We start from the raw sequence: 18,972 nt of genomic DNA, 5'->3' as shown, positions 1-18,972 counted from the left end.
TCAGGGAGATCGTTATGAAGGAAGCCCACAAGACACGATACTCCATTCATCCTGGTTCGGACAAGATGTATTTGGACATTAAGCAGCACTATTGGTGGCCTAACATGAAGGCGGAAATCGCAACTTATGTTAGTAAGTGCCTTACGTGTGCCAAAGTAAAAGTGGAATACCAGAAACCTTCCGGATTGTTACAGCAACCGGCAATCCCTGAGTGGAAATGGGAGGGGATTTCTATGGACTTCGTGACCAAGCTGCCCAAGACGTCGGACGGATTGGACACCATATGGGTAATAATCGACCGACTGACGAAATCTGCCCATTTCCTGCCCATCAAAGAGTCCTACAAGATGGAGAGGCTGACGCGTTTGTACCTACGAGAGATTGTAAGACTTCATGGAGTGCCAAAATCCATCATCTCGGATAGGGACAGTAGGTTCACGTCACGCTTTTGGCAGTCGCTCCACAAGGCAATGGGAACTCATCTTGATATGAGCACCGCGTATCACCCACAAACGGACGGTCAAAGCGAACGAACCATTCAGACGCTTGAAGACATGCTTCGTGCATGTGTGATAGACTTCGGAAAGTCTTGGGATACCCACCTACCGTTGATCGAGTTTTCATATAACAATAGTTATCATTCGAGCATTAAGATGGCCCCTTTCGAAGCACTGTACGGGCGTAAATGTAGATCACCGTTATGTTGGGCTGAAGTAGGTGACACCCAGCTAGCAAGAACACATACGTCAAACAGGGCATTAACGGGACCGGAAATCATTCGCGAGACCACAGAAAAGATTGTCCAGATCAAAGCTCGATTACAGGCATCGCGTGACCGACAAAAGAGCTATGCTGATAAACGGCGAAAGCCCTTAGAATTCCAAGTCGGTGATCGAGTATTGTTAAAGGTCTCACCCTGGAAAGGGGTTATACGTTTCGGAAAACGGGGAAAGCTGAACCCGCGATACATTGGACCTTTCGAAATCGTCGCCCGAATAGGTCCGGTAGCCTACAGACTACAACTACCCGCGGAGCTAAACGGTGTACACCCCGTGTTTCATGTTTCTAATCTGAAAAAGTGCCTATCAGATGAAACTCTCGTCATTCCTCTTGACGAAATCGAAATCAATGAGAATCTCCTGTTCGTCGAAGAACCAATCGAAATCATGGACAGGGAGGTGAAGCGTACTAAACAAAGTCGCATCCCGATCGTGGAGGTACGGTGGAACGCAAAGCGTGGGCCAGAATTCACGTGGGAACGCGAAGATCAAATGAAGCAGAAGTACCCTCACCTATTCTAGCAATTCTCAAATCTAGCTTTCAAACAGAATTTCGGGACGAAATTCCCTCTAACGGGGGGATGATGTCACAACTGGAAATTTTGTGTCATGTAATCTATACATTCAAGTTAATGTGAATCAAAAACTTCAATCAAATACATCATACAAGTACTACAAATAGTCATCAAACAATTGGAAACCCTAAAGGTTCTTGTTTAGGTACACCTCGGACTAGAACTTCCTTATTGGATCCAAATGGACCAATAAGCTTCCAATTGGACTATCATGGGCTTAGAACCCTAATTGGGCTCTAATTGGACCCACACTTATTTATTTCAATATCTTGGGTCATATTGGGCCTAGAATGAAATAAATCACAAGCTTTGATCCATAATTTAACCTAACCTAGCTTATTAAAGCATAAAAATCACAATTTTATTTTATAAGGCTAATAAGCACCCAAAACTAACTCTAATTTTGGGCTTAAGGGAAAAAGCCCAAATTTTTCTTTTCCCTCTCTAAAATCTCGGCCCAAGGCCCAAACACAAGAAAGAGTTGACTTTCAAGTGACACCTCATCTTTACCCATAGGACATCCATGCATTCTCATTCTTCCATGCAAACATCACCTCAAGGTCTTTTCTTCTCTCCCTCCCTCTTCTTTCTTGTTTTGGCCGAGAGCAACACCACACACACACAAAACACTCACAAACTCTCTCTAGATTCACTCAAGACTTCTCTCTTCCTCTCCATTCAAAGTCACGAAATTTTCTTGGATTTCAAGAGGATTCTTCAAGATTATCATCATCCTTTGGTAAGTTTTTCCATGCCTAAACTTCAAAACTCCCCTCTCACATGAGATCTCTTATTCTAAACAAGTTTCTTTGGTGATCATACTCCTAGAAAACTCCATAAAACTCGAGATCTTCATCAAGGGGTGCTAGGGCCGAAAATCACCAAGTTTCTTCCATCTTTTCTTCAAGAACCGAAACTACCCACCCAAGGTGAGCTTCATACCCCCTATTTTCTGTTTTTATGAGTTTTGTGGGGGGGGGGGGGAATACAAGTGAAAGTGTAGATCTATATGTGTTTTGTATGCCTTGTATGATTTCCATGCTTATATGTATGCTTTTATGTGTTTTTATGTTGGATCTAGCCTTAAAACTCATCAAAACCGAGATATATCTTGTGTTAAAAGATTTTAGCTTCAAATATATTTCTAAACACAAAGTGCTTCAAGAAAAATGGCTAAGTGGTTTAGTAATAATTTTCTTTGGGTTAAAAACACAAATTTTGGGCCTAAAATGTGAAAAATGCAAAAATAAGGGCCCAAATTGACATTTCACAGATTCTGATGGATGAAGTGTGCCAAAACAGTTTCAATAAATAAATTTCTGGAAATATACTCATTTAGGGGATTAAAAACATAAATTCCAAGCTTAATGGGCTAAAAATGAAAATTTCGGCCCAATAAGGCCCATTATGCGAATTTTTCTGTTTTGGAGGGCCAAAACTGTAACTTTCTGTAAAACAGTGGACTATAAGTGTTCCAAATCCTTTTCAAAGGTTTAAAATGCTTTTTAAATTTAAAAAGGACCAAAGTTGCAAAATTTTTCCAATTTGGGCCAAAATTGTCAAAGTTGCGAAAAGAAGGGATTAAAACCGAGAAAATTGCATTTTCAGGGACTTAAACTGTTTTCTATGAAAAATGTGCTGAAAAATATTAATTTCAATAATTTTTGGTGTTAAAATGTCAAGAAAAATAGTTTAAGGACCAAACCGGGAAGTATTTAATAAAAAGGGTTGAAAATGTAAATTTTACAAATAATGAGGGGCTGAAAACAGGAATATTTCAAGGCTAGTTCAATATACACAATTTGATTAAATAATGGCACCGCGACTATCGACGAAATACAATACATTACAATACCAAAAGTCGTTGTTAAACGAATTGGCTCGGTCTCGAGCCAATAGAAATCTACAACTACTAACACTACGACACTACGATTCATACAAGTAACGTTTGGTAATACATATACATGCGAGTGTGCACAGACGTCTACGCACCATCTTTGGGCCCCACAAGTGTAAAATCTTGTTCGTTGAGCCTAGCTAGCCCAATGACCTGATCTTAAGGCCCGAAGACATTTTTTTTACGGAGTGTTGGGTTTTACCGATCCGACACAACGTAAATGGACTTTCAATGGCTTGTATACCACCGGTCCCCAAGGGTCCTTTGGTATTGCTAGTAAAGTCTACATTTCATGCGAGGCGGGTCGGGGACCCCTCGTACATTTTATCCCCAACCGGCTAATGGAGTTACCGGGGTCTTCGTGACCTCTTTCTCTTCGGATGTGGGACTACACCTAGTCAGGGCGATTGGATAACGCGATTAGTACTGACGACGCCTTCGGAGTCGTTAGTATAACTATAAACTGGGCGTTTGTGTAACGCGGGTTTGTAGTAAATAATCCTGCTCGAGAACCTTCCAACGTCGCCTGGGACTGACACTATACGCTATGCAATGGTTTCAATGTAACATCACGTAATTCAAGGAACTAGGAGAACATCGGGTTTTCCTAGGGTTTTCAATACGAACAAATTTGAAATGCATACATTTTCAATGAACATTTTTTTTTACAAGTATAGAAACAAACAAGCATACCTATGGATCTTCACAAATGTTTTCAAAAGCTTATCTTTTCAGAAAATATCGGATTTTCTGGTGGTTTCTCAAACAATACAAACATTCGATTTCAAACACTACTTATGAACTCACCAACATTTCATATGTTGACGTTTTTCAAAATACTTGTATTCTCAGGGAACCAGTGAATCAAGGGAAATCATATTCAGTGACGGTTGCAGTTTATTTTTGTATGGATTGAACAAATTAATTTTTGGGAAATGTAATGTTTAAACAATGTATGATATGTAAACACTACTGGTTGTACTATGTTGATGAATGGTGACGAATGTTGTTATGTTTCATATATATTCAATGTTATGGTATTCAATTGAGTCACGACAGCCCCCGGACGTTTCCGCCGTCTGGTTCGGGGGTGTGACAAAGCAATCATATGTCCCCTTTGTATATGTACTGCACCCAGTCTCATAACTGAAGCATCACAATAAACCACACAATCATCCACACCCTCGGGAAGGGTCAATATTGGAGCCTCACAGAGCTTCTGCCTCAATGTCTCAAATATCGCATGTTGTTCATACTCATACCAAAAAGTCACATTCTTTTTGTTCAACCGGGTCAAAGAAACTGTGGTGATAGAGAAATGCTAAATAAATCTCCGATAATACCCCGACAAACTAGGAAGCTCTGAATATCAGATGGAGACCTCGGACCTCCTACTGCATCACGACCTTGATGTTTTCCAGATCGACCAAGATAACATCCTGGTTAACGAGGTGACCCAAGAACTGCACCTCGCGCAACCAAAACTCACATTTGGAGTACTTCACAAAAAGTCTCCCCCTCCTCAAAGTCTCAAAAGCCTCTCTTAGATGCTCCTCATGTTGTTCCTTGGTCTTAGAGTAGACGAAGATATCATCTATAAATACAATCACCGACCGATCCAATATCAGCCTACACACCCGATTCATAAGATCCATGAACACTATCGATATGTTGGTGAGCCCAAAAAGCATCACCACAAACTCATATTGACCATAGCGAGTCCTAAAGGCCGTATTTTGCACATCCTCATCCCAGAACCTCATTTGATGATATCCCGATCGCAAATCAATCTTGGAGAACCAAGATACACCTTGAAGCCGATCAAACAAACCGTCGATCCTTGGAAGTGGATAATAGTTCTTCACCGTTAACTTGTTCAGCTACTAATAATCAATACACATATGGTAAGACCCATCCTTTTTCTTCACAAACAATATCAGATCTCCACATGGGGAACTGCTTGTCCTGATAAATCCCTTGTACAAAAACTCCTGCTGCTATGTGGACAACTCCTACATCTTCGGAGGTGCTAGGCAATACGATGCCTTGGCTATCAGAGACGCACCCGGAATCAAATTAATCCAAAACTTTACTTGCCTCTTAGGAGGAACCCTAGTAGATCCTCATGAAAAATATTAGGTAAATCCTAAACGATATGAACATCATTCACATTCTTCTTCTCTTAGACCCAAGTATGTACAATATATGCTAAGAACCTTGAACACCCCTACTGAAGATACCTCCTAGCTCTCGTAAATGAGTAGATAGTTGGTCCAAGTTATGCACCCTCTTCATGAATAATTAGTTCTCCCCCACTTGGGGTTCAAACTCTCACCAACTAATGTTCACAATCAATCATAGCCCCATTCTAGCTTAACCACTCCATGCCCACAATGATCTTCATCCAGCGTAGAGGAATATGGACCTAGTCTATCAAATACTTCTCGTGAAACAAGTCAACAATGCAACCCTGGTGGACTCTTGGATAATCATTGTATGATAATATGTAATCTCCACCTCTAATGTGTAATCCGATGCTCTCGAAGCGTCACCAAACTTCTTTCTAAGTGCAAGATATATGAAAGATCATGTAGCACTCGAATCGAAAAGAACATGAGCAGTCATACCATTGACTAAAAACATCCCTATTCACAAGCAAATAAAACATAAACATAAATAATGAAATTACTAAGAGATATGATAAGGACACATACCAATGACAACATCTGGTGATGCTCAGTCCTCCTTGACAGTCAACTGAAAACCATGACTCTTCGTTACAGGAGCCTCTGCCTTGCACTCACTTCCATTAATAATCCTTAACGTAGCTAGGGTGGGTGCCCTTGTTGCTCTTCTCGATAATCTCGAACATTCAGCCTTTTTATGGCCCACCAGATTGCAATGAACGCAAATCGATCCTAATCCCTAGGGACAATTTCGGCTACTATGACCCGTCTTGTCGTACTTATAGCAGCCCGAACCACCTAATCTACAGACCCAATCGTGCGATTTATAGCACTTTCTACAATGGCCCAAACCTGACGGCCTATAGATTGAGAGTCAGAATTCTTAGGCCTTTTTGTTGGGCCCTTTGTCGCCCTATCATGGGCTGGCTTTTGCTTCAATCGAAGCCTTAACCAAATCACCCGCTCCCGGGCTCTGTCAGTCATATCCTCTAGGGTCCTATAGCTTGAAATTCTAACAAACTCCATGATTGCATCTCTCAACATGTCATCATATAGTATATTCTTCATCTCCTCATCTAGAACATACTACGGAACCAACAAATCCCTCTCCCTAAATTTGGCGTGATCTCCGCCACAGTCTCCATAACTGACATGGGTCCTGAAACTCCCGCACAAGCTGCTTAACATCGATGGTAGGCACGAAATCATCCTTTAATCTAGTAACAAAGTCTGCCCAATTCATAACCTTGAAGGCCGCTGTTCCCGGAGCATGGCCGACCTCCTCCCACCGGTCACGAGCTTGATCCTGCAAAATACAGGATGCAAACCTGATCTTCCCTTAGGGCATAAGCTCGTCTGATAAGCACTCTCCATATCTTCAATCCAACTCCTATTGGAAATGGGGTCCTTCCAAAAGAACTCAGGCTCCTCACAAGCACGAAACTCCCAAAAAGTAAGAGCACATGCCCCGAGCTGACCGACGGCCAACTCCACACGAAAAGTGTAACATCCCAAAAATCCAGGATAATTTTTTTAACATAATACAACATCCGTTTTTAATTAAGTTACATTTAGGATAAATCATTTGTTCATAAACCATTATTCGGAAATCAGAGTTATAATGAAGACAGTGTGAAATCTCGAATCATAAAGCAGTTGATGTGTGTATACAATCACACCTCCGCAATCCGATAACCACCTAAAAATATTTAATCCACAACTATACGCACTAAGCTTAGTGAGTTCCCCAAATATATCATACAACGCAGCATAATAATTAGTTATTGGTTATCAGCAACCTTGAGGACTATCAACAGTCCTCATAGGCTAACAGCACACCTTGTGGAGTAACATCATACCTCACGGTTTATCAACAACCCCGGGTACTATCAGCAGTCCAATAAACTCATAGTAGCCTAGGAGTTATTAGCAACTCAGTTGACATATAACAGTTATCAACAATTAAGACCTAGTTGGTCAACATGTACATATTACCACACATGCAAGTATTATGAGAGGGCTCACCTAACAAGTAGCAGCTAAACACCACAGCTCTCACCCAACAAATACTGATCCTACATGACACCTAGCAGCAATAAATAGTACCCTCTCAGTCTATATTCCAAAACCCTTAATTTGACCACAAGTCAACCCATGCCTAAAGTCACGAGGTTGTTGAACTTATATACCACTGTCAATCTCCCCATTTAGAATAATCTCACATCAAAACTATTTGATAGACTTTTAACTTATTATAAGCAGAATAGTCTAGAAAAATTCTAATTGCCTCCATTATAGAAACTAGAGCACGTGTCTCGTCCTTGTCTGTATGGTGTGCTTTTTTATGTAATCATGGTCGACGCATGATCTCGTCTTTGATGTTTTGTTTTTCTAGGCTTTTTATTGGAAAATAATGAAAAAATGTTTTATAAGTGATCATTATGTAAATGGCTTTCGGATTGGCTTTTTGGAGTTAGGGGTGAACTATTGCAATATAATGTTCTTATTCAATTCACTTATCCGTTTGTGCCTACAGATCAAACGTGGAAGTGGGTTTAATATATAGATCTTTCGGAGGGTTTCATGATTAGTTTTACGTGAAATATTGATGATGTTATCTTGAATTTGGTGGTGATTGCACAATATGGAATAAATTTGATCCTAAAAAACTTTATATTTTGTTGTAAAGAGGTTTATTAAGTTAGATAACTAGAAACTGAGTGGTTAAAACAATTATGGATTTGTAGTCCATTTTGTACCCGAATTATCATAATCATGATGCGAATATTGGTCACTTGATCATTATGTGTGACATGGTGGCAACAACTAAATGTCTCATTTGTCATTGGTGGGTTTCGTAATTCCTTATATCACTTCAGTTCAGAAATTGCAATTTTGGGTGGATGCATGAATGGGATTGTACGTCACACTACATTCGTGTTTGGAGGTAGTCATAATCACGACTACATTTCATGATTTTAATATTCATGTATTCTGATTATGATTATGCCTTAGCTTCTCTTCGTAACAAGCTTCCGGATATTGACCTTAGCAGTTTTACTACTAAAGACACCACCCCTCCCCCCCAACCCTAAAATACATTGGCGAGTGCCCTTTTTTCATAAAATTGTCCAAGATATGGAAGTGCATCTCGATATGACGGCTCGACAGAAAACGATTTTCCAGTGCTTACGTGCACCACATGCTCAAGATTTTCTTCTAGCTATTCCTATAGATGGGTTTAGCCAACATATGTCTCCTATGGAGTATCATATTATCCTCAAATATCGACTCATGATTCTAATATTCTTAACTGACGAGATATGTCAGGTGTGCCACAAGGCATGTTTGGACTTTTTTGGAGAGCATGCAGTTCACTTTTAAGAACTTTCGGGGTTCAAATACAGGCACAATATGGTTAGGGATGTTTTGTTTGATATATTTAAGCGTGCCAAGGTTTCCACCAAGAAAGAGAGACATGTGAATTTCTTGACTGACCGACAGAAGGAAAGTCACCCCTTATACCGGGTGAAGTTTTGATTTTTGGATGGGTCGGAGGGGAACACACATAACTGGACCTTACAGGGGTATCCCCTTTTGTGGGCTTAAGGGCTGGGGGTTTCACGGCGGGGCAGACTGCTTTAAAAGCTGCTACATGCAAAATCACCAAACATGAGAAATCGTGCATGGAAAATCAACACGTGTTCATACCATTTGCATTTCATACATTTGGTTTCCTCGTGTCGGATGCGGTAGAACTTCTTAATAGAGTACAACGGATCATGCATATCAATGTTATATTCCATAAATCTATGGATATAGTTTTCAAAAGAATTAGTTTTACCATACAAAAAAGTTTAGCGGTGCAGTTTGTTGCCCGTTTGACATCTCACTCATTGTACAATTATAATTAAATTAATAAAAAAATATTCATTTTTGTGATATATAGGTGGTGAGAGTCATGATGGTGGTAAGAAAACGTCTTATAGTGAGGTGAGTTTCCCTTTGAACAATTGAACTTACAAAACTTCAGTATATAAAGATATGATATATGATATTGTATATAAGTTCTTTATAAAATATAATATATAATATCATTCATATTTAACGTCAAGCGTGATTTTGTTGTAAATTCATTATTCATATCAGACTTATTCTATGCTTTTTGAAGCTTTATGAATTATAGTGGTATGTAGGTGGCTCTTGTGATGGTCTAGTCTCATTACTCTTGGTACGGAGATTACGGAGGGTCGCTATATTAAAGTAGTAACACACTCAATGACATAAACAACTGTGATTCTTGTTTTTTCTCTCCAATATTAGCCATTACTTAATGGGTACTTTAAAAAATCAAGGTAAAATATTAAGTGATGTCTTCAAATCACTTTTAGGTGTTGTAAGTGAGCAAAATTTTCAAAGTATATATAATATTTTAATTAGAAAAGCTTAAAAATAGAATGCTATTTGACTAGATTTTATATAATATTATGCTTGATATTTCTGAAATTGAAAGTACAGTAGATCTAGAGACATGTCTAAATTCTACTGTCTTTCCAATAGACGTATAAAAAATTAGGAAGTTTGGTAAGAAAAAAAAAAGTTCAAAATGGTTTAGTAGTAGTTATCTCACTGGATAGCACTATTCAAGCTTGTGATTAGGCAAAAAGTTTCTTAAAATTTTAGGTAATTAAAAATTGCCTCCACTATTTATTTCTCATTTTTTTTCATAACAGATTTATTTTTTCTTGCAAACTAAATACAACAGCATGAAACTGTAAAAAATAAGGATTTAAAGGGGTGTATAAGGATTTTACTTCTTCTTTAGAGCAATCACATTTTCTATTATTTTTTATATTTTTTTCCTTATTTTTCTCAAATCCTATCCCATTTATTCTCGGGAGAAATGAATAGTATAACACCAAATATGATGTTATACTATTTATTTCTTTCAAAATTCGATAAACTTTGAGTTGTCGGTTTTAGTCTTTTTTTTATATTTATATGTTTTTAGTTTATTTTTATCTACTAATTATAATTTAAATGTAATATTTAATACTTATAATATTTTGCTATATATTAAATTATCTTAATTAATTATAAAATGGTGGAGGATAATGATTCGAGCACTTTTACAATTTCATCAAACGATATATTTTATTGAATTGCTATGTTTATCACGGGAGATCAACCAACTTGTTGGAATAATTTGGTCACGGGAGGTTAAACATTTAGTAGAAATTACACAACTTGTTTAATTTTGGTATAAATGTGTATCTATACAGCAATTTTCATGGACAAATAAAAAAATGGAAATATTTTCATGCAATTTTTTTTTAAATGGACCGTTTTACATAGGTACATCTTTAACCCTTAATTATTTAAATATATAATTAACAAAAAAAAATACAATATAAACATATTTACAAGTTATCAAAATTACAAACCTTGAGTTGATTCAACATAAAATGTTACTCAACTTCAAAAAAGTCGTGATTTCTCAAACCTATAACTTTTTATTTAAATCATCAAATCCTTTTCCTTATCCTCCTCCTCCTCCTCTCTCTCTCTCTCTCTTTTTTTTTTTTTTTTTTTTTTTTCTGTGGTGACATTTTACAGAAGGAAATCCTTTAAGAGAAGTTATCGATCTTTCTGTTAACAGGTGCCCATGCTGCTATAGTTTGGTCCCCTCACTAAAGCTGTTTGTTGCCTGGGAATGTTCTTTTCAGCTGCTAGTGATTTACATTTTATTTCTTACAATGATAGTGATATATTGGCGAAGTTATCTTTATTCATGTCAAGATATTCCTTTACTTCTTAGGTAAAATGCCAATTTCGTGGTTGTCTATATTTTGTCTTGTATAGATGATGTTAGACATTTCTATGTAATGTTGTCGTATTTTTATTTTATATCTTTTGAATATTAATATTTCTAATTTTAGACAATTTTATGTTTTTAAAACATGAACAATCATTGGACTTGTATGTTTTCCTAATTTTATTTTAATGATGATTGAAATACATAACATATTTAGTTGGGTTTAAGTTTATTTTTATTTATTTTTTGAAATTTTAAATGGTTCATTTCGTTTATTAAATATATTGGGTTGGACAAAAAGATAAACAATTCAACTCAATTTCAACCTGTTTATTAAATAGATTGGACTGAGTTGAGAATTCACAAGTTAAAGAGGTTGTGTTGTGTGAAGATTTTCAACCGATTTAATTAAACAGATTTATAAAAAATATTAAAAAATAATAATAAATAAGCAAAACTTTAGCTTATGTTAATTATGGGCAAATAAGGCAATTTCAAGAAAGATAGTCAAACCATGCAAAAATATTGACTTATTAACAAATCTACTTAAGGTTATTCAACCTCCGTTCTATGTCCTACAAAGGAAAACACAAGAAACTAGGGATGAGCATTAGAACCGTCAAAACCGAAACCGGACAGGAACCAGAACGGAATCGGAACCGGAATTGGTAATATGGTCCGGTTACCGGTTCTCAATTTTTATGAAAACCGGTCCCGGTTCTAAAAACCGGAACCGGTTTAATATTTTTTCTCATTTTTTTAAAATACACATGACTTACTCATGCGAAGTTGGAATTATTTGATTTTTTTCCAACATGTAATTTAGAGTTTGTAATTCATTTTTGACTGTACAAACATATGTTTTTGTTAGATATTGAATCCGATACATGCCCTGAAAAAAAGAATATCGACGTTGCGTTTTTTCTATTTTAGCATTTTTATTTTTTTTGTTTTTTGAATCTGTCTCATTTTTTAAATGAGCAGAACTCATTCATATGACGTCGAAATTACTTAAATTTTTTTCCAGAATGTAACTTGGTGTTTGTAGTTCATTTTAAACTAAAAAAACATATATTTTGGTTAGATATTGAATCAGTTATAAACCCCGGAAAACATCATATCAATGCTGCTATTTTCTGTTTTAGCATTTTTTTGGAGATCTGTCTCGATTTCAAAATGCGCATAACTCACTCATACGAAGTGGAATCACTTGACTCTTTTTTCATCATGTAATTTAGTGATTGTACTTCAATTTAGAATATAAAAAGTTTTAATTTGGTTAAATATTGAATCATTTACAAGCTCCGAAAGATAGCATATCATCTATAATATTTCAACCAGTTCTAGTTTGAAAAATAACCGAAAAACCGAGACCGGAACCGGCGGTCCGGTTTCCGATTCTTATAATATCAGAAAACCGGTTCCGGGTCCGAATGGGTCCAGATCTAAAGCTGATCCCTACAAGAAACTGTATGTATACACTGGACTTACTAGAATAACATGATGGACAAAAATAGTGAACTTTTATCCCACTTAGAAAAAATAGCCAACCAACATATTGACCTTATTTCCATTTTGTACATACAAGATTATTTAGACTTCTTTAGTTTACCTAAAGACAAAACATGCAAAGATTTAAAAAAGAAAAAAAAAAAAAAAAAAAAAAAAAAAAAAAAAAAAAGTGATACAAAGACTCGTACTCGATCTCTGGTTCGTACAAAAGACATAAATACCAAAATAACCCTAGAAAGCCAGTGTGTCGCATAGTATATAAACAATTTGATTTCATTTTTATATACATCTAAAAATATGAATACTACACTTCAATATATTACATTATATGCATATATGTGCCCAAAAATCTCCAATCACCTCAACTTAAAAGACAAATCTTGTATTTGTGTATTAACAAAAGAACTAAACTTGCTCCACATTGAAAACTCGGACCCATAAAACCACACCCTCACTGATTTTTTGGTTCCGTCTCTCACGTATTCTAAATCTTTGGCAACATCATATCGACCGCTTTCATCATCAAGTAAAGGCAATGCAATAAAACCTTGTGACTCCAAGTTTTTTATCCAACCGCGTAATAAATAATTCACAACCTATAAATTATTTAAACAAAAAAAAGTTTAAGGCATAAAACAAAGTGAAGATTTAGGCTATGTTAGGTGGATCAGCTGAAAAGCTAGCTGCTAGATGAAAAGTTAGCTGATAAAAAATAGCGTGTGGTAAAACTAGCTAATAAGCCAACTGAAATGCGTAAAATGACATAAAGGACATGAAGAAGACTGAGTTTTATTCATTTACTTATTTTTTTTTTATTTTTTATTTTTTATAATAAATAAAGAGTAAATTACTTAAATCTTTCCTATGGTTTGGTCAAAATTGCACTTTTAGTCCCTAACTTTATGTATGTAAAGGACAAAAAACGCAACAAAATCAAACCACAGGGACGATCCGAATGCAAAAAGAAAAAAAAGTTAGGGACCAAACGTTCAATTTTGACCAAACCATAGGGACAATTTCAGTAATTTACTCTAAATAAAAAGGTATATTTTGGAAAATTTAAGAAATCGCAATAAAAATGTTTAGAGGGTGTTTGGGATTGCTTTTAAAATAACTTTTTGACTTTTAGCTTTTTGAAAAAGTTAAAAGATTTAAAAGATGTTTGGGAATTAAAAAAAAACTTTTGAAAATAACTTTTTGTCAAGAAGAAAAAGAAGGCTTTTCAAAAGTCATGAAATTGTATCTTTTTGTGACTTTTGCATTTTAAAAGGTAAAAAGCATTCAAAAGTCAACAAATTTCATCTAAACATTATTTAAAACCAACTTTTAACTTTTTACTCCTAAAAAGAACTTTTATAAAAAAGACTTTTTGCTTTGAAAAGAAATCCCAAACACCCCCTAAGTCTTATTATTGCTTTTCAATTTTGGGGGGGATATGGAGGGGAATGTTTAATAAATTACATTTTTGGTCCCTGGGTATAAATGTTTTTCTTTTTTCAATTTTGGTGTTCTAAAAAGTTCTCATGCAATTTCAGTCCTTATTTTGAGCTTTTGGTAGCATTTTTGGTCCCTGTTCCAAGTAAAATGACTATATTTTTGATAAAATAATTGCAAAACCAGTTATAATTACAGACCAAAAATAGTCATTCAACCAAAAAACCTAAAATAAGGACCAAAATTGCAAGAGAAAACTTTTTGGGACCAAAGTTGAAAAAATAAGTGATACTCAAGGACCAAAGATAAGTACATTGCTATTTTTTTCATTTTATAAAAAAAAGTTGCATACCTCAGGAACTTCATCATGAGGGCAATGTCCTGCAGGGCTAATTTGGTAATAAGGAGCATCAGGCAATTGCCTCTTCACTTGTAGACCCCAAATGGGTCTAACCCATGGATCTTCTTTTCCATACATAAGGCATATGGGTATGCCATGAATTTTACACCTACAATTACAAATAATAACAAATAATATTACTAATGTTAATAAATAATATTAAAATGGGAGAATTTCTTTAATTTTGTCTTGCACATAGGGAACATTTCTGTAGATTTGTCTTATACAAGGACTATTTCTAATAATTTTATCTTACACAGGGATCATTTCTGTAACTTCTTCTATTTCCTACAGATGAACCATTTCTGTAATTTTGTCTTATACAGGGATCGTTTCTGTAATTTTGTTACAAAGGGACCATTTCTGTAATTTTGTCTTATACAGGGATTGCTTCTGTAATTGTCATTTCTGTCGTTTTGTATTTGACACACATTTCTGTAACTTTATCTTAGAGGGATCATTTCTGTAATGTTGTCTTATACAGGGACTATTTCTATAACTTTGTTACATGGTGACCAGTTCTGTAACTTTATCTAACACAGGGATCATTTCTGTAATTTCGTATATTTCCTACAGAGGAACCATTTCTGTAATTTTGTCTTATACAGGGATCGTTTCTGTACTTTTGGTACAGAAGGACCATTTCTGTAATTTTTCTTACATAAGGACCATTTCTGTCATTTTGTATTTGAAACACAGGGAGCAGATTTGTCGTTTTATCTATTTGAATACTACAGGGACCAAAAGTGCAAACAACTAAAAAGACACTACAGCTTGAATTAACCTTATCAACAGTGTATAACATTTTGACAAACGTTATATAAGCAATGTCAATATATAGAGCAAAATAAGGAAACAAATTTCTGTTATAATAGTTAATCAAAAACATCAATACTCTCATTTTCCAGGGACTAGCTATTGATCTTTTGTTTGTGCAAAAGACGTTAATACCCTCGGCACAATCATCATCTAAGAAAGCCTCAAATGACTTGTTAAATCCAGTGTAACAAATGCAACCTATATAAAATAAAATATTATATATTATATAGTGCATACAGCATACCTAGATAAAGCCTCTCCAAAAGATACTTCTCCTTGAGGAGCCAACATTATAGATGCAAACGATGCAAGAGCTGCTGGATGTTCTGTTATTTCAAGTATCCGAGAAAACACCTTATCCACATTTGTAGAATGATCCGCATAAACTTGCTTCAATATCTCCCCAATAGTTCTAGGATCCCTTATTTTCTCCCAACTATATACATATAAAAAAAAATTTCAAAAAATTTAATAAGCTAGAATCTATTTAGTCATAAACTATTTCCATTTTTCTTTTTAACCCCCTAAATATTTAATTCTATTCAATAGGCCAATCAAAATCTAATGCGTTCACAATTACACCATCGCGAGCAATTTAAACCGGCAATAAACATGACGTGGCATCCTACGTGGCATATAGTTATAAAAAAGTCCACATGGCTAGCGCCATGTGGACATCATGTGAACAAATATGCCACGTAGACGCCACGTCATATTTATTGCCGGTTTAAATTGCTCGCGATGGTGTAATTGTGAATGCATTAGATTTTAATTGGCCTATTGAATAGAATTAAATATTTAGGGGGTTAAAAAGAAAAATGGAAATAGTTTGTGGGTATATAGTAAGTAGCAACTTACACAATTTCTATGATTTTTTTGACACGTGGAGGAAGAGGAAAAGTGCCAGTTGATGGGAATAATTGTGAAAGTTTTGGAGATCTTATAGGGTTTGGGAAAAATCCCCAAAATGGTGTTGCGTTGAGTAGTGTAACGCCTTTTACTAAATTAGGGTTACATGCTGCAAAGTAAAGTGCGACATATCCACCAAGTGAATTTCCCACTATGTAAACGGGTTCCTTGATGACCTGTAATATATTTATCAAATTAGATTGTATAAAATCTCACTAATTTAGCTTGATCGATAAAAATGTTAAGAGTTAAGTGGTTAAATTGATAATATCGTGAAATTGTATTGTGTTTGTTTGTGTTTTGCTATTTTTTAAAATGGGTAATTCGGGAAAGTGATTTTTTTAAGTGATTAAAAATGAATAATGGTTTAATCACAATAGATATTGGTGAAGTAAGTGAAATCGATAAAAGGATTATACTACAAAAAAACAATGTACTTTCACCATTTCACTACATAGAAGAGAAGAATTTTGTATTTATATATATGGGAAAAATAAAGAAAGACATGTTTACTTTCATCATTTTATCGATTTCTGAACCTAACTATTTTATATAGTGATTAAATCAATGTACATGTTTTGACCTTTTGTACAGATTAAACCATTTAACTTATTTTGACCTGTTAAAAACCATTTTCCAGTTAACCCAGTTTTTTATATATATATATATATATATATATATATATATATATATATATATATATATATATATATATATATATATATATATATAGGCAAAACGCAAAATGACAGAATGAACTTTCAATTTAATCCCAACATTTATTTTTTAAACAAAAAAATCCCGATTATCTAAATTTTATATGACAATCTGTTGAAAACAATAACGATTGTTTTGTTAATTTGGACAAAATATAAAATAATCAGAACTTTTCTGTTCAAAAAATAAAAGATGGGATTAAACCGTAAACTAGCACAAAATATTAGGACTCTATCGAAGATTTCCGTTTTTATTATCATCATGATATTAATAGTCCATTGACCAAATCGCTAAAATCGATAAAATAATGAAAGTATCACTATAGAATAATATTTAAGTGGCTAAATAAATAAAAATATCCTATATTTTCCCCAATAATCATCATGCAATTACTAGTTATCATATCATATCATATGCAATTACCTCTTCTATAAAATACCGAACTTGTTCTTGCCACAAATCAATAGAATAAACAAGATCATCTGCCCAAGGTTCAGTTTCATCTCCAAAACCCCACATAGAATTTCTACCAATTTCTAAATCACCATTACTCTGAGTAGGATCCTCACACGGCAATGACATACCCTGACCTAGAAAATCCATCGCCCAAACACCATAATCCTTTCCAAGATCCTTCAACTGTTTTTCATAATGAAAAGATCCCACACCAAATCCAGGAAGAAAAAGAATCTGAGGTGAATCCAAGTTTCTAGATCCCGATCTTTCATAATGGATTTTAAACTTAGGCTTCCATTCCCATTCACCACTCCTAACAGGAGCACTAACATCGCCTTTTGAATCATCTGGTAATCCTGGGATTACAACTTTGGGTATTGAAACATTTGGTTGCCTTCTTTTCGTTACGTTTTCTAGGGTTTCGTCACCATTGATAACACCTTCAGCGCTTTTCAGAGTGTTTAATGGTGTAGATTTACGAACAGTTTTGTAATTGTTTAGGCGAAAGGTAGATGGAAGAGAAGTATGAAGAAATTTATGTTTTCTTCTTCTTGAAAACTTCGATGGGAGAGAATGAGAATCTAGGGTTTTCTCGGGAAAATTATGTCGTAAAGTTGCAAGATGATAACATGGCGTTGAATGACTGGATATGATCTCCATACAAACAAGTTCTGAAATTATCAATAATTTGTGTTAAAACATAACAAATATACGAAAAGCAGACATCTTTTTGGATATGAAATCGGTTAAACTTTCGTTGCTAATTAGTTTAAAAAAATCTAATCGAAATCAAAATATGAATGATCTAACTCCTTGAACAACAGCTCCAACTAACAAAAAAGTAAAATTAGGTGTGAATTTAGACATACTTACTATAAGCAGGAGTTATGAAGTGGATCTAGCACTTAACAGAGCATTAATTATGCAGCTATTAAAGAGCATTCATACTCGAAACAGGAGGAATCGGATTGTTATGAAACTAAAGCATAAATTTATAATAAATGAAGAGAAAAAAGAGATGGATTTACCTCCGATTGTGAGTGGAATTTTATTTCTGGAAGCAAAAGGTTTGAATAACGTGTAGGTATGGTGGAAAATTGGACAGAGGAGACTGCGACTGATGCCCAGAAATGGCGTGTGAGTTTAAGCTATCTATGAAACCAACGACAATGATATTTGTCGTTGTTCGCAAACCGACTAATATGTGTCGATGTGTTATCTTATTTGGTCATTAGATTTTTATTTTATTTTATATTTATTTGGGAAATTGATTTTAATCATTCGTTTGTGGTTTTTTTTTTTTTTTTTTGAAAAACATAACTGCTTATAATTTTATTTTTGAAAAATATGATCATTTTGTTCGGAGTGTTGAAAAATCCGAAAAAACCGCATAAACCAAAACCGAAAAACTGAAACCAAAATGAAAACTAACGGTGCGGTTTTTAGTTTTGCAAAAACCAAAAATACTCGGTG

General features: G+C 35.0%; 1 protein-coding gene across 3 annotated transcripts; it reads right to left on the bottom strand.

The window, feature by feature from the left end:
* Positions 1–13,023: 13,023 nt before the first annotated feature.
* Positions 13,024–18,682, bottom strand: LOC111901830 (pheophytinase, chloroplastic). 3 transcript variants are annotated; one of them, XM_023897687.3, is made up of 6 exons: positions 18,528–18,682; positions 17,467–18,170; positions 16,276–16,502; positions 15,662–15,853; positions 14,551–14,707; positions 13,024–13,360 (listed from the first exon to the last, which is right to left on the bottom strand). In XM_023897687.3, the coding sequence occupies exons 2-6, from the start codon at positions 18,157–18,159 to the stop codon at positions 13,121–13,123; spliced, it is 1,509 nt and encodes a 502-aa protein (XP_023753455.1). In that variant the 5' UTR covers positions 18,160–18,170; positions 18,528–18,682; the 3' UTR covers positions 13,024–13,120. The 3 variants fall into 3 exon arrangements, with proteins under 3 accessions (XP_023753455.1, XP_023753454.1, XP_023753457.1); XM_023897686.2 differs by lacking the exon at positions 18,528–18,682 and adding an exon at positions 18,373–18,521; XM_023897689.3 differs by lacking the exon at positions 18,528–18,682 and adding an exon at positions 18,369–18,510.
* Between the last annotated feature and the right edge of the window lie 290 nt (positions 18,683–18,972).

The sequence above is a fragment of the Lactuca sativa genome, chromosome 1 (assembly GCF_002870075.4).
Source record: "Lactuca sativa cultivar Salinas chromosome 1, Lsat_Salinas_v11, whole genome shotgun sequence".
Lineage (NCBI taxonomy): Eukaryota > Viridiplantae > Streptophyta > Magnoliopsida > Asterales > Asteraceae > Lactuca > Lactuca sativa.
The sequence above is the reverse complement of the archived record's forward strand: the minus strand, read 5'-3'. Positions and strand labels throughout refer to the sequence as shown.